The 12,451-nt window shown below is 39.6% G+C and overlaps 1 protein-coding gene across 4 annotated transcripts in view; it reads left to right on the top strand.

Annotated features, from left to right (window-relative positions):
* NASP (nuclear autoantigenic sperm protein) overlaps positions 1-12,451 on the top strand; it is a 35,119-nt gene that overhangs the window by 13,055 nt on the left and 9,613 nt on the right. For all 4 annotated transcript variants that reach the window (XM_061184291.1, XM_061184292.1, XM_061184290.1 and 1 more), the window contains 4 exons: positions 1,246-1,296; positions 9,022-9,132; positions 10,661-10,741; positions 11,768-11,877. In XM_061184291.1, coding sequence (XP_061040274.1) covers positions 1,246-1,296; positions 9,022-9,132; positions 10,661-10,741; positions 11,768-11,877 — 353 coding nt within the window. The remainder of the gene's footprint in view (positions 1-1,245; positions 1,297-9,021; positions 9,133-10,660; positions 10,742-11,767; positions 11,878-12,451) is intronic.

Here is a 12,451-nt window from a genome sequence, read left to right as displayed (position 1 = left end):
TGGCTTAGAATCAATTATTTCTCAATGGAGTCTTGGTTATTTTTAGTGGGAAATGGATTTTCAGGAGCACAGTCTAGGTGCTAGGGGGGTTACTCATTGCTCCTGAGTTGGTCATTATTTCTAGACTTTATTAGTAAACACAACTATGAAATATTTTTAAGATATTTATTAGTACTTTTCAAAAAATGAATGTTCTGGGAAACTGCTTCTTCCGTTTTAAAAAAAAAACTTATTTTTAGTGAGCAGTTGCAGAATGTGAGATTTTCAGGATTGCACATACTGGGTTATAACAAATACTGCATTCTCTTCTGTCTGATCGTAAACTCAAATCTAGGATATAACTGTCTTGTTCACTGTAGTATACTTCATGTGTAGCAAATAAGCATACAACGGTTATTTGAATGAGTAAGGATTAAATTTGATAATGTAAATAAATATTATGTAAAACCTTAATATTTTCGGCATTTAATAAATCGCTCTTTTTTTTAATAAATTTATTTATTTTTATTTTTGGCTGCGTTGGGTCTTTGTTGCAGCGCGCGGGCTTCTCATTGCGGTGGCTTCTCTTGTTAGGGAGCACAGGCTCTAGGCACGTGGGCTCAGTAGCTGTGGCTCGCGGGTTCTAGAGCGCAGACTCAGCTGTGACACACGGGCTTAGTTGCTCCGCGGCATGTGGGATCTTCCCGGACCAGGGCTCGAACCCGTGTCCCCTGCATTGGCAGGCGGATTCTTAACCACTGAGCCACCAAGTAAGTCCCCTAAATCGCTCTTTTTATGGCTTTATATTTTCTTTTCTTTTTTATAAAGTTTATTTATTTATTTTTGACTGCATTGGGTCTTCGTTGCTGCGCGTGGGCTTTCTCTAATTGCGACAAGCGGGGGCTACTCTTCATTGTGGTGCGCGGGCTTCTCATTGTGGTGGCTTCTCTTGTGGAGCACGGGCTCTAGGCGCACGGACTTCAGTAGTTGTGGCACGAGGGCTCAGTAGTTGTGGCATGAGGGCTCAGTAGTTGTGGCTCACGGGCTCTAGAGCGCAGGCTCAGTAGTTGTGGTGCACGGGCTTAGCTGCTCCGTGGCATGTGGCATCTTCCCGGATCAGGGCTCGAACCCGTGTCTCCTGCATTGGCAGGTGGATTCTTAACCACTGCACCACCAGGGAAGTCCCCATATTTTCTTAATTTGTTTAATTTCTAGTCTTAAAATAGCCTTCATTTTTACTTTTTTCCCCTTAATTTTTTATTACAGAATTGAAGAAGATGTCCCTGCTCCTTCTACCTCTACAGATAAAGTGGAGAGGTAAGATTATTTACATGGTACAATTAGATTTATATCTAGAACATAGACTAAGAGCTATATAACTTGAGGGTAGTTTGTTTCATTATTTTCAATAGGTAACGAATAAGACTGAATGTTAAAGTACCTGTCTAATTTAAAGTATGGAGTCCTGACAGTGATGTCGTCAGGTTTTTTTGTATTTGATTAAAATATTAGAATTGAAAAAATTGTTTAATTCTTCTTCTTACTTAGTACCCAACATGCCTGGCAAATGCTAACTTATTTTTCTGTTGTTGTTATGGCATGCAGGCTCAGTAGTTGTGGCTCGCGGGCTCTAGAGCGCAGGCTCAGTAGCTGCGGCGCATGGGCTCAGTTTCTCTGCAGCATGTGGGATCTTCCCAGACCAGGGCTCGAAGCCGTGTCCCCTGCATTGGCAGGCGGATTCTTAACCACTGTGCCACCAGGGAAGTCCCTAACTTATTCTTTTCTTAAAAAATATATTTTTAATTTATTTATTGGCTGTGTCGGATCTTAGTTGCAGCGCAGACCTCTCTCTAGTTGTGGCGCACAGGTTACTCTGTAGTTGTGGCGTGCGGGCTCTCTAGTTGTGGCACATGGGCTTATTTGCCCCACAGCATGTGGGATCTTAGTTCCCCGACCAGGGATCGAGCCCGCGTCCCCTGCATTGGAAGGCAGATTCGTAACCACTGGACCAGCAGGGAAGTCCCTAACTTATTCTTTCTTTGAATACTTCTACTGATTTAGATCTCTGTTTTGTAAGGTTGCCATTTTCAATTTTGTTGTTATTCTGGTTGAAAGTTTTAAATTTTATATTGAGCTCACATGTACTTCCATGTAACTTCCCCATCTGGATGTGACCGTGGTTTTTAACCAGAGGTAAGCATAATAATTAATTAACTAGAAAGCTTATCCAAAAGGTAAATGCCTGGGTTGCATTCCTAGAGATTTCATTTGTTGAGTGTATGAGTGTTTTGGAAAAGCTTCCTGTTAAATCTTAAGCTCACTTAGGTTGAAAATTACTGTTCTAAATTCTGTTTAATCCTTTATGCAAAATATCTGCACTTTTTTTTTTTTTAAGAGTCTAAGTTTTTCATTTGTTTCATCATTTCACATTGTGGTCTTAAATTCCATTGTTATCTTGGTTATTTAAACCATGTCTTTTACAAATACTATCTACTGATTTGTGAGTCAGTCTCGTTTTTGGGTGGTAGGAGTACTGCTCAGGATCGGTCCTAAACACACATTCGCATAACCTTTTTAGAGTCTTGGTATATACCGTAGTATTAAATTTCTGGACTGAGAATAAGGTATAAATGTAGCTAGGCTACGTGACCCCTGGAACACTGCTGATATGTGATTATTTATATTCTAAGCATTGATGATCTTTTGAGGAGCATGATAATCTGATTCTCAGAGAAACTTGGAAGGATGGTTGGAAAGAACATGACTAGTCTCATAAATTTGTAACAGCTGATCTGAAATGGTTATTTAGTACTGCCTGGCAACTATAGCATGTTTCCCTGGCCAAGTTGTTCTCTCATTCTGCTGAGTAACTTCTTAACATTCAGTACCGTCACTTGTCTTCTTGCTCTTACTTGATGATTTTACTTTTTAAAAAAATTTGATTGGGGACTTCCTGGTGGCGCAGTGGTTAAGAATCCGCCTGCCAACGCAGGGGACACGGGTTCGAGCCCTGGTCCGGGAAAATCCCACATGCTGCGGAGCAACTAAGCCCGTGTGCCACAACTACTGAGCCTGCGTGCCACAACTACTGAAGCCCACGTGGCTGAGCCCATGCTCTGCAACAAGAGGCCACTGCAATGAGAAGCCCATGCACCGCAACGAAGAAGTTGCCTGCGTGCAACTTCTGAGAAAGCCTGCATGCAGCAGTGAAGACCCAATGCAGCCAAAAATAAATAAATAAAATAAATAAATTTATAAAAAATTTGATTGTTCAGTAATAAGCAGTAGGAAGAGGAATTTCTTAATCACTCTATCTTAAATCTGTACCCACACGTTCTTTTCTTTCTTTCTTTTTTTTTCTTTTTTATTTATTTGTTTGCTCTCGGCCTTAGTTGCAGCCGGCGGGCTCCTTAGTTGCGGTACGCGAACTCTTAGTTGCGGTACGCATGTGGGATCTAGTTCCCTGACCAGGGGTCGAACCCGGGCCCCATGCATTGGCTGCACGGAGTCTTATCCACTGCGCCACCAGGGAAGTCCAACATTCTTTTCTTTTGGATGTTGGTCCATGCTCTTATTCAGAGGTTCTCAAGGTGCAGTCTGTATGCCCCTGGGATCCCCAAGACCCTTTCAGAGATTCCGCAAGGTCAAAATTTTTCGTAATTGGTAGACCATTTGCCGTTTTCACTGGTTGACATTGGCACTAATGGTGCAAAAGCAATGGTGGGTAAACCTGCTGGCCCTTTATTTAACATAGGTCAAGGCAGTACGAGTAGTTCACTCCCAGTTTCACTTCTATTGCTTCCATGATGAAGCAATAGAAACTAATAAATTTATTCTCAGTCCTTCACTACATGGTTTTAGAATATTCTGTGTGACAAAATGGGAAATAAGAGTGCTAATTCTGCACCCTGAAGTAGGTAGGTAAGATGGTTGTCTTTAGGAAAAGCATTTGTGTGACTGTTTGAATTAAGAATTAAATTTTTCGTGGAATTCTGGATTTGAAAGGATGACCAACAGACTGATTACTCAGACTTGGGTATTTGGCAGACAGTTTCTCAAAAATTAATAAAGTGAGGCTGTCACTTTAAGGGAAGTAACTGAGAATATCTGTTGTCAGTGACAGAATTTGAGCTTTCAAATGAAAATTCAGATCTTAGAAGTTGTATTGACTACCGTGAGCCTGACTCATGTAGTCCCAGTATTTCAAGACTCTTCTGATGAAATTGGTGGTGGTTGTTGTTGTTTTATATTGTGGTGTAATGCACATAACATAAAATTTACCATCATAGGGACTTCCCTGGTGGTCCAGTGGTTAAGAATCCGCTTTCCGATGCAGGGGACTCGGGTTCGATCCCTGGTCGGGGAACTAAGATCCCACATGCCACGGGGCAACGAAGTCCACGCGCTCTAGAGCCCGCGCTCTGCAGCGAAGATCCTGCGTGCCACAACTAAGACCTGATGCAGCCTAATAAATAAATAAATGTTAAAAAAATATTACCATCATAACCGTTTTTAAGTGTACAGTTCAGTAACGTTAAGTACATGTACGTTGCTGTGGAGCCAGTCCGTTCTTGCAGAACTGAAACTCTCCACCATCCATCTCCAGAACATTTTCATCTTTCCAACTGAAACTCTGCCCATTAAACAACGTTCCATCTCTTCCCCCAGCCCCTGGCAGCCACCACCATCCTACTCTCTGTCTCTGTGAATTTGATTACTCTAGGTACCTTATATAAATGAAATCCTACATCGTTTGTCTTTTTATGACTGGCTTATTTAACTTAGCATAGTGTCTTCAGGGTTAATCCATGTTATAGCATCTGTCAGAGTTCTCTTTTTAAGGCCGAATAATATGCCATTGTATGTATAGACCACATTTTGTTTATCCATTCATCTATCAATGGATACTTGAGTTGATTCCACCTTTTGGCTATTGTGAATAATGCTGCTATGTACATGAGTGTACAAAATCATTCATGAATAGGAGATCTATTCAGAGTACAAGATAGAACAATGATTTTTACTTTATTTTAAATAAATAAATAAATTTATTTGTTTATTTATTTTTTGCTGCATTGGGTCTTCATTGCTGCGCGGGCTTTCTCTAGTTGCGGTGAGCGGGGGCTACTCTTCATTGCTGTGTGCAGGCTTCTCATAGCGGTGGCTTCTCTTGTTGCAGAGCACAGGCTCTATGCATGCAGGCTTCAGTAGTTGTGGCACACGGGCTCAGTAGTTGTGGCTCGCAGGCTCTAGAGTGCAGGCTCAGTAGTTGTGGTGCATGGGCTTAGTTGCTCCGCGGCATGTGGGATCTTCCTGGACCAGGGCTCGAACCCCTGTCCCTTGCATTGGCAGGCGGATTCTTAACCACTGCGCTACCAGGGAAGTCCCAGAACAATGATTTTTAATGTAGCAGTATGAAAAGTTTGTCAATACATTTTCAGATTCTGCATTGCAGATAACCTTTAAGGAACTACCACTCATTGAGTTTTGCTGTAGTATCAAAGAAGAATATCCACAGCCATTTACAAGATTATTCAAGGGAATTCCCTGGTGGTGCAGTGGTTAGGACTCCACGCTTCCACTGCTAGGGGTCTGGATTCGATCCCTGGTCGGGGAGCTAAGATCCCACAAAAAAATTTAAAAAGGTTATTAAAGTACTCCCTTTTCCAAACAGGTATCAGTGTGAGGTCAGATATTTTATACTTAATTGGAAACAACAAATCCCAATGGGTTAAATGCTGAAAAGTGAATATGAAAATCCAGCTTTTCTATTAAGCCAGACATTGAAGAGATTTGCAAAAATGTTCAATAGTGCTTCTCACTAAATTTTTTATGTTTGGGAAGTAGTCATTTTTCATAGAAGTCATGTTAACATTTTAAAATATTTTAAAATTTTTTTAGTTTTAATTTCAATATGGTAAATACCAATAGATATTACTCACATACACAAAGTCTCTTTGAGGGCCTTCTGTAATTTGATAGTGTAAAGAGTCTGGAGACCAAAAAGTTTGTGAGCCATTGCTCTTCTTTTTTTTTAATTAATTAATTTTTGTCTGTGTTGGGTCTTCGTTGCGGTGTGCGGGCTTCTCGTTGCGGTGGCTTCTCTTGTTGCAGAGCACGGGCTCTAGGTGCGCGGGTTTCAGTAGTTGTGGCTCGTGGGCTCTAGAGTGCAGGCTCAGTAGCTGTGGCGCATGGGCTTAGTTGCTCTGCAGCATGTGGGATCTTCCCGGACCAGGCCTCGAACCCGTGTCCCCTGCATTGGCAGGTGGATTCTTAACCACTGCGCCACCAGGGAAGTCCGCATTGCTCTTCTGTATAGAGACCAACATTTCCACTTGTTCAGTGGATCCCATCCTCAGTCATCTATCTACTCAAGAACAGAGCTCTTGTAGTTCTCTATCTAGCAGTACTACTCCATTCCTCTCCTATGAGGTTATTTGTACCGACCTACTAAGTATCGCATAGTCTTCCCTTGGTATTCATGGGGGATTGGTTCCAGGATACCCCCGCCCCCTGCCCTCAGTACCAAAATCTGTGTATTCTCAAGTCCCTTATATAAAATGGCATAGTATTTGCATATAACCGAACACATACTCCTGTATACTTTAAAATTGTCTCTAGACTACTTATACCCTAGTACAACGTAAATAGTTGTAAATATTATGAAAATGCTATGTAAATAGTTGGCCAATGTGCAGCAAATTCAAGTTTTGTTTTGGAACTTTCTGGAATTACCACACACCGCCCCCCCACCCCCGCCCCCCTGAGTATTTTTAATCCTTGGTTGATGAGGAGGGCCAACTGTATTCCTGTTTTTAACCCTTCATTGATCCCCCGCATCCCCTTCTATCTATTACTTCATTTCTGTTTCTTGGACAAGAAAACATGAAAGAGTTGTCGTTACTTTGTTTCTTTACTTCCCCTTTTTTATTTCCTGAACCTTCTTCAGGTTTTTCTTTCACCATTCTAAAATGGTCTTGCTTAATGGTCATTAATGCCATCTATATTATTCCTTAATCTAGTGATTAGTTAATCTTGTCAGTAACATTTGATCCAGTGGGTCACTTCTTTCTTTACATGTCATTTGGCTTCAGGGATACTATATTTTTTTCCCTTACTAGCTATTCTTTTTTCAGTAGGGGGAGTGACAGGGGCTTGTTCTTCCCCATTTCCCCTGCCTCTGATGTAGGAATGCTCTCAGGGCTCAGTCCTATGACTTCTTTATTAATAGTCACTCCCTAGGTAATCTTCCCCAGTTTAGCTCAGGCCTGTGGCTTTAAGCGCATGACACCCCATTTGTATCTCTAGTCCCTACATATTTCCTGAATCTCTTCCTTTCAATATCTTGGAGGTTCAGTAGGCATCTTACAATTAACGTGTCCAAAACTAGATTACCCTGCCCCTCACCTGCTTTTCCCTCAGTTGACTATCTCAGTAAATGGCAATGTTGTATAAATCTTGATCTAGATGGTCTAGATGATCTAGAGATCTAGATGGTCCCTGCCACTAATTCTCAGTTTTCACATCTGTAAAATGGAGATAATAAGTTACAGCCATATGAAGTGGATACCAAGATTAAATGTAAATATAGGTATAATTATCACATGGCACATAGTAAGTGTCCATTGTTATTACAGTTGCCCAGGCCAGAAAGCATTGGCTTTATTACTTTTTCATTCAAGAAATTATGTATCCAGTACATTAGCAAATTCCAAAATAAGTATATTGAGAATCTAACCATTTCTACTATTTCCTCGGTCTTAGCCTAGATTCTTTCTAAGTAGTCTTCTCCTTCTATTACTATTTTTTTTTTGAAGGTTTTTTTTTTTTTTTTTTGTGGTTGTGTTGGGTCTGTGCGTGGGCTTTCTCTAGTTGTGGCGAGTGGGGGCTGCTCTTCGTTGTGGTGCGCGGGCTTCTCATTGTGGTGGCTTCTCTTGTTGGACACAGGCTGTAGGCGCATGGGCTTCAGTAGTTGTGGCATGTAGGCTCAGTAGTTGTGGTTTGCGGGCTCTAGAGCGCAGGCTCAGTATTTGTGACACACGAGCTTAGTTGCTCCGCGGCAAGTGGAATCTTCCCGGACCAGGGCTTGAACCCGTGTCCGCTGCATTGGCAGGCGGATTCTTAACCACTGCGCCACCAGGGAAGTCCCCTAAACTGCACATTTTTGAAGTGAGCAATGTGATGCGCTTTTACATGTGTATATACCTGTAGACCAATATCATAAGATAATGACATATTTATCATCTCAAAATTTCTTTATGCTCCTTTGTACTTCATTCCCTCTCCAGGCAACCACTAATCTACTTTCTGTCACTGTAAATGAGTTTGCATTTTGTAGAATATTATCTAAATCGAATCATACTGTATGTACTTTTTTTGGTATGGCATCTTTGATTCAGCATAATCAAGATTCATCCATGTTACGTGTTTCAACAGTTCATTCCTTTTTATTGATATTCCATATTGTGGATATATCACAATTTATCCATTTGTGTTTCTAGTTTTTAGCTACTGCAGATAAAGCTGCTATGAATATATGTGTACGTGTCTTTTTATGGGCATATACTTTCATTTCTCTTGGGTTAATACCTAGGAATGGAATGGCTAGATATTATATGATGGGTATATATCTAACTTTTAAAGAAACTCGCCAGCTGTTTTCTAAAGTGACTCTCCCATTTTACATTCCTGTCAGCAGAGTATGAGAGTTCTAGTTGCTCTACATCTTTGCCAACACTTGATGTGGTCAGTCTTTACATTTTTGCCATTCTAGTGGGAGTATAATAGTATCTCATTATGAGTTTAATTTGCATTTCTCAAATGACTGATGTTGTTGAGAGTTTTCATGTGCTTATTTACCATTCATATATCTTAGTAGTGAGCTTTTTTAGTGATAGGTAAGTGTGGGTTAGCTAAACCTTTCCAGAGTAGTTCAGAGGTTTAAAGAAATTAAAGAAAGTATCATGGTTTAAATGTAGCAGGTATTCCAAAAATGTTGGTTCCAAAAGTATTTGACGTTTGAAAAAAATCTTTCTCTTGCAGTCTGGATGTGGATAGTGAAGCTAAGAAACTATTGGGTTTAGGGCAGAAACATCTGGTGATGGGGGATATTCCAGCAGCTGTCAATGCCTTCCAGGAAGCAGCTAGTCTTTTGTAAGTACTGTGTTTTGCTATGATGGGATATTGTGTTCCTAATAAACTTGAATCATAAAAAGTTGTTTATTAACGGGATAAAAAGAATGAAGAGCAAGAGTTTAAGAAGATTTGATTATTTTTCATGTGTAAATTTATTCCTGTAAACTATAAAACTTACGTATCACTGACCAATTTCAGCCTTTGATTTTCCTGAGTTAAGGTAATTTGTTTTCTGTTCATCACTAACTAACTAACTTGTCCTGGTTTTGGTTCAGGGTCATATTTGTCCATTTTTTTCCACAACCCTTACTCCCTCTAGAACAGAATCTTATTCCTGGATGTCTGCAATAATCTCGTCAGATTATTGGCCTCTGGCCTCTGGCCTCTTCATCATCACCTGAGTCTGAAGAGCTGAGGTTCTGGTATTCAGTGGTGTGCTAAGGGTAGGGCCCAGATTTCATCTGATGCTGAGTATTTAGGTATTTTTATATAAAAATGTGTGGTTATCTTACAATGAAAATGTTAAAATCTAAGTTTTTAAGATTAAGCACGTAGAAACACGCTTCTTAGTTTATTCCTTATTCCTGGAAAGTTCAGTTTTCTCACTGTCCTGCCATTAAGGGTATTTAGGAGGAAAATTTGAGATACATTATTCTAATCTAGTAGACTACCCTTAAGCATGACCTTCATCACAATAGTTTCTTTGTTTAGTTGCTCTGTTTACTCTCACTAATCTCTTAGGCTATTAGTTGGCCTGACTTAGCATGATTTCTGCCAATCCTTTACCCCACGAAAGCTGGTCTCCTTACTCCACATAAAGTACCTCCTCCTTACCATTTATCACACTTGTGATTTTTTTCCTCTTCTTCTTCCCTGTCTAGATATTAATAGCTTTAATTTGTATATATAGTGCTATCTGTATTTCTAAGCATTATTTTAAATGATTTTATATACATTAACTTAATTAGTTCTTGCAATAGCTCTGACCGGTTCTTAACATTTCCATTTTACAGATGAGAAAGCTGAGGTACTGTGAGATTAAGTAACTTGACTAAGGTTAAAAGTTAGAGGCAGGATTTGAACCTAGGCAGTCAGGCTCCAGAGAACATGCTCTTAACTCTTTATCATCATGCCTTTCCATGGACCTTATTCATGCTTTAGGTCCCAGCCAAAGGCCCTCTAACAATATTCTGGCCCATATTGACCCCTATCTTATACCAGGAGAAATGCCTATTAATGTAATTTGGCTCTTAGATTATATAGTATAACTGTAGCAAATGGAGGTCTTTTAGAGTATATATTATATTCTAATTATATAATGTATATTATATATCTAAATTTGTAATTATATACTATATAGATGAAGAACAGGCAACATTAATTCATTCATTCTTAAAGTCCCTTGGACCTTGACTTCAAAGCAAGAGGAGTGGAGCATTGGTTTCCTAGAAGAATGTGTTACAGAAGAAATGTCATTTTATAGCTAAAGAACTAGGGGAAAAAATTTTTAGACTAGATGTTAATTAGCTGTTTATTCTCTTTGTAGAGGTAAGAAGTATGGAGAGACAGCTAATGAATGTGGAGAAGCCTTCTTTTTCTATGGGAAATCGCTTCTGGAGTTGGCAAGGTAGGTCTTTCAAGCCAAGTTTTTAAGTAATATGTTTTGTATCATAGTCTATTTAAAAACTTGTTTCTTTGTTTGCTAAGATTGTTTACTAGCTTTGAGATTCACATGAGCTAAGTGAGACTGGTTTTACTGGGGGGGTTTAGAAGGAGCATGAAAGATTGATGGAAGTTTTTTTTTGGGGGGGGGGCGTGCCGTGGGCTTGTGGGATATTAGTTCCCCGACCAGGGATTGAACTCGTGCCCCCAGCAGTGAAAGCGCGGAGTCCTAATCACTGGACCGCCAGAGAATTCACTTGATGGGAGTTTTGAAAGGCACTTGATACAAAGAGTAAAGTTATACTTAGGTTTTGACTTTTGCAGTAATTAGAAGCAGAGGTCTTTCCATTAGTGAATAGTCAGTAATTTATCAAAGTCCAATTTAGAGAGAGAACCTTTGAAAGCACTCTCAGCTAGCCCAAAACGGTCATCCATAAGAAGGACTGAATGAAGGACAATTTGAAAACACTGGCATGTGAAAATGTCTTAAGACTCACAAGTAGTCTTAACTGTTGGAAAGTTGTTGTGTATTTTCCACCAGAATTTATTAATCAGAATAAAATATATTGAGGGTACACAGAGTAGCAAATATTCTGTAATCTATTTAATCTTAGTTCTGCTAAGTTTTCTAATTTTGTAGAGCATTCTAAGGATTTGTCATGAAAACCTTGCCAGAATGTTTTTGGCCATCTAGAGAAATGTAGGTGGATGAGAAGTTTGGGAAATATGGCCCTTTTGATAAGAGTCATCAGTGCTTTTTCAGGTGGCTGGATAAAAAGGGTATGTTTATTTCTTTCAGTGCTCTTACAGCCTTAATTTATATTAGAAGTTTTGATCATTGCATTTCTTTCATGAGTGCTCATAGTTTATATTCTCTGTACTTGCTTACTCTTCTGTTGCTTTTATAATACAGGACTACAGTTTCTGTCTTACAAAGACTGTTAGGTTCTAGCCATCATACCTTTAGTGCTTTCTCCTTTTGTTCTGCTAGAATGGAGAATGGTGTGTTGGGAAATGCCCTGGAAGGTGTGCATGTGGAAGAGGAGGAAGGAGAAAAAACAGAAGAAGAAACTCTGGTAGAAAATAATGATAACATAGATGGTATGTGGAGTTGCATGTGACATTCAAGAGATGCGACGTTTATTTCTTGTGTACAAGTGATGGAAATAGTCTCTCCTGGGGTGACACCTGCATCTGGTAGAGACTGCAGGGGAGGTGGCTGATTAGTGAAACTGATAGCAGGCTTTTGTAAGGGGATAACTTAATTTCCCAAATAAATCTGGTTATTTAAATTGATGTTTTAAGTATTAAAACAACCTTAAATATTTTTCTGATGTGAATTTTAAAAAGCTTTGCAGCTCAGTTATTTTAATGGCTGTGCTTTTGGAGCCCTTTTACATTTTTTTGTGTCTAAGAAAATTAAATGTTAATTTCTAATTTGAGTTTGGCTGCTAGAATTTTACATATCAGATGGAGGTCTATATAGTGTTTAGAAGAGAATGTAAAGCTTGGCATCTCTTACCTAACTGATATCAGAATGCTCAAGTAAAATAATATCTAATTTAAGGAGCTTGGGTTTCTTTTGCAGTAAGTTGCTCTGCTAGCTGGGAGTTTCCCTTTGCTTTTCTCAAGGGGGCAGATAATTTGCAGGCCATCTGCTAAAACATAAGCCAGG

Source organism: Eubalaena glacialis, chromosome 3, assembly GCF_028564815.1.
Source record: "Eubalaena glacialis isolate mEubGla1 chromosome 3, mEubGla1.1.hap2.+ XY, whole genome shotgun sequence".
Lineage (NCBI taxonomy): Eukaryota > Metazoa > Chordata > Mammalia > Artiodactyla > Balaenidae > Eubalaena > Eubalaena glacialis.
This window is presented reverse-complemented; position numbering and strand designations above follow the sequence as displayed.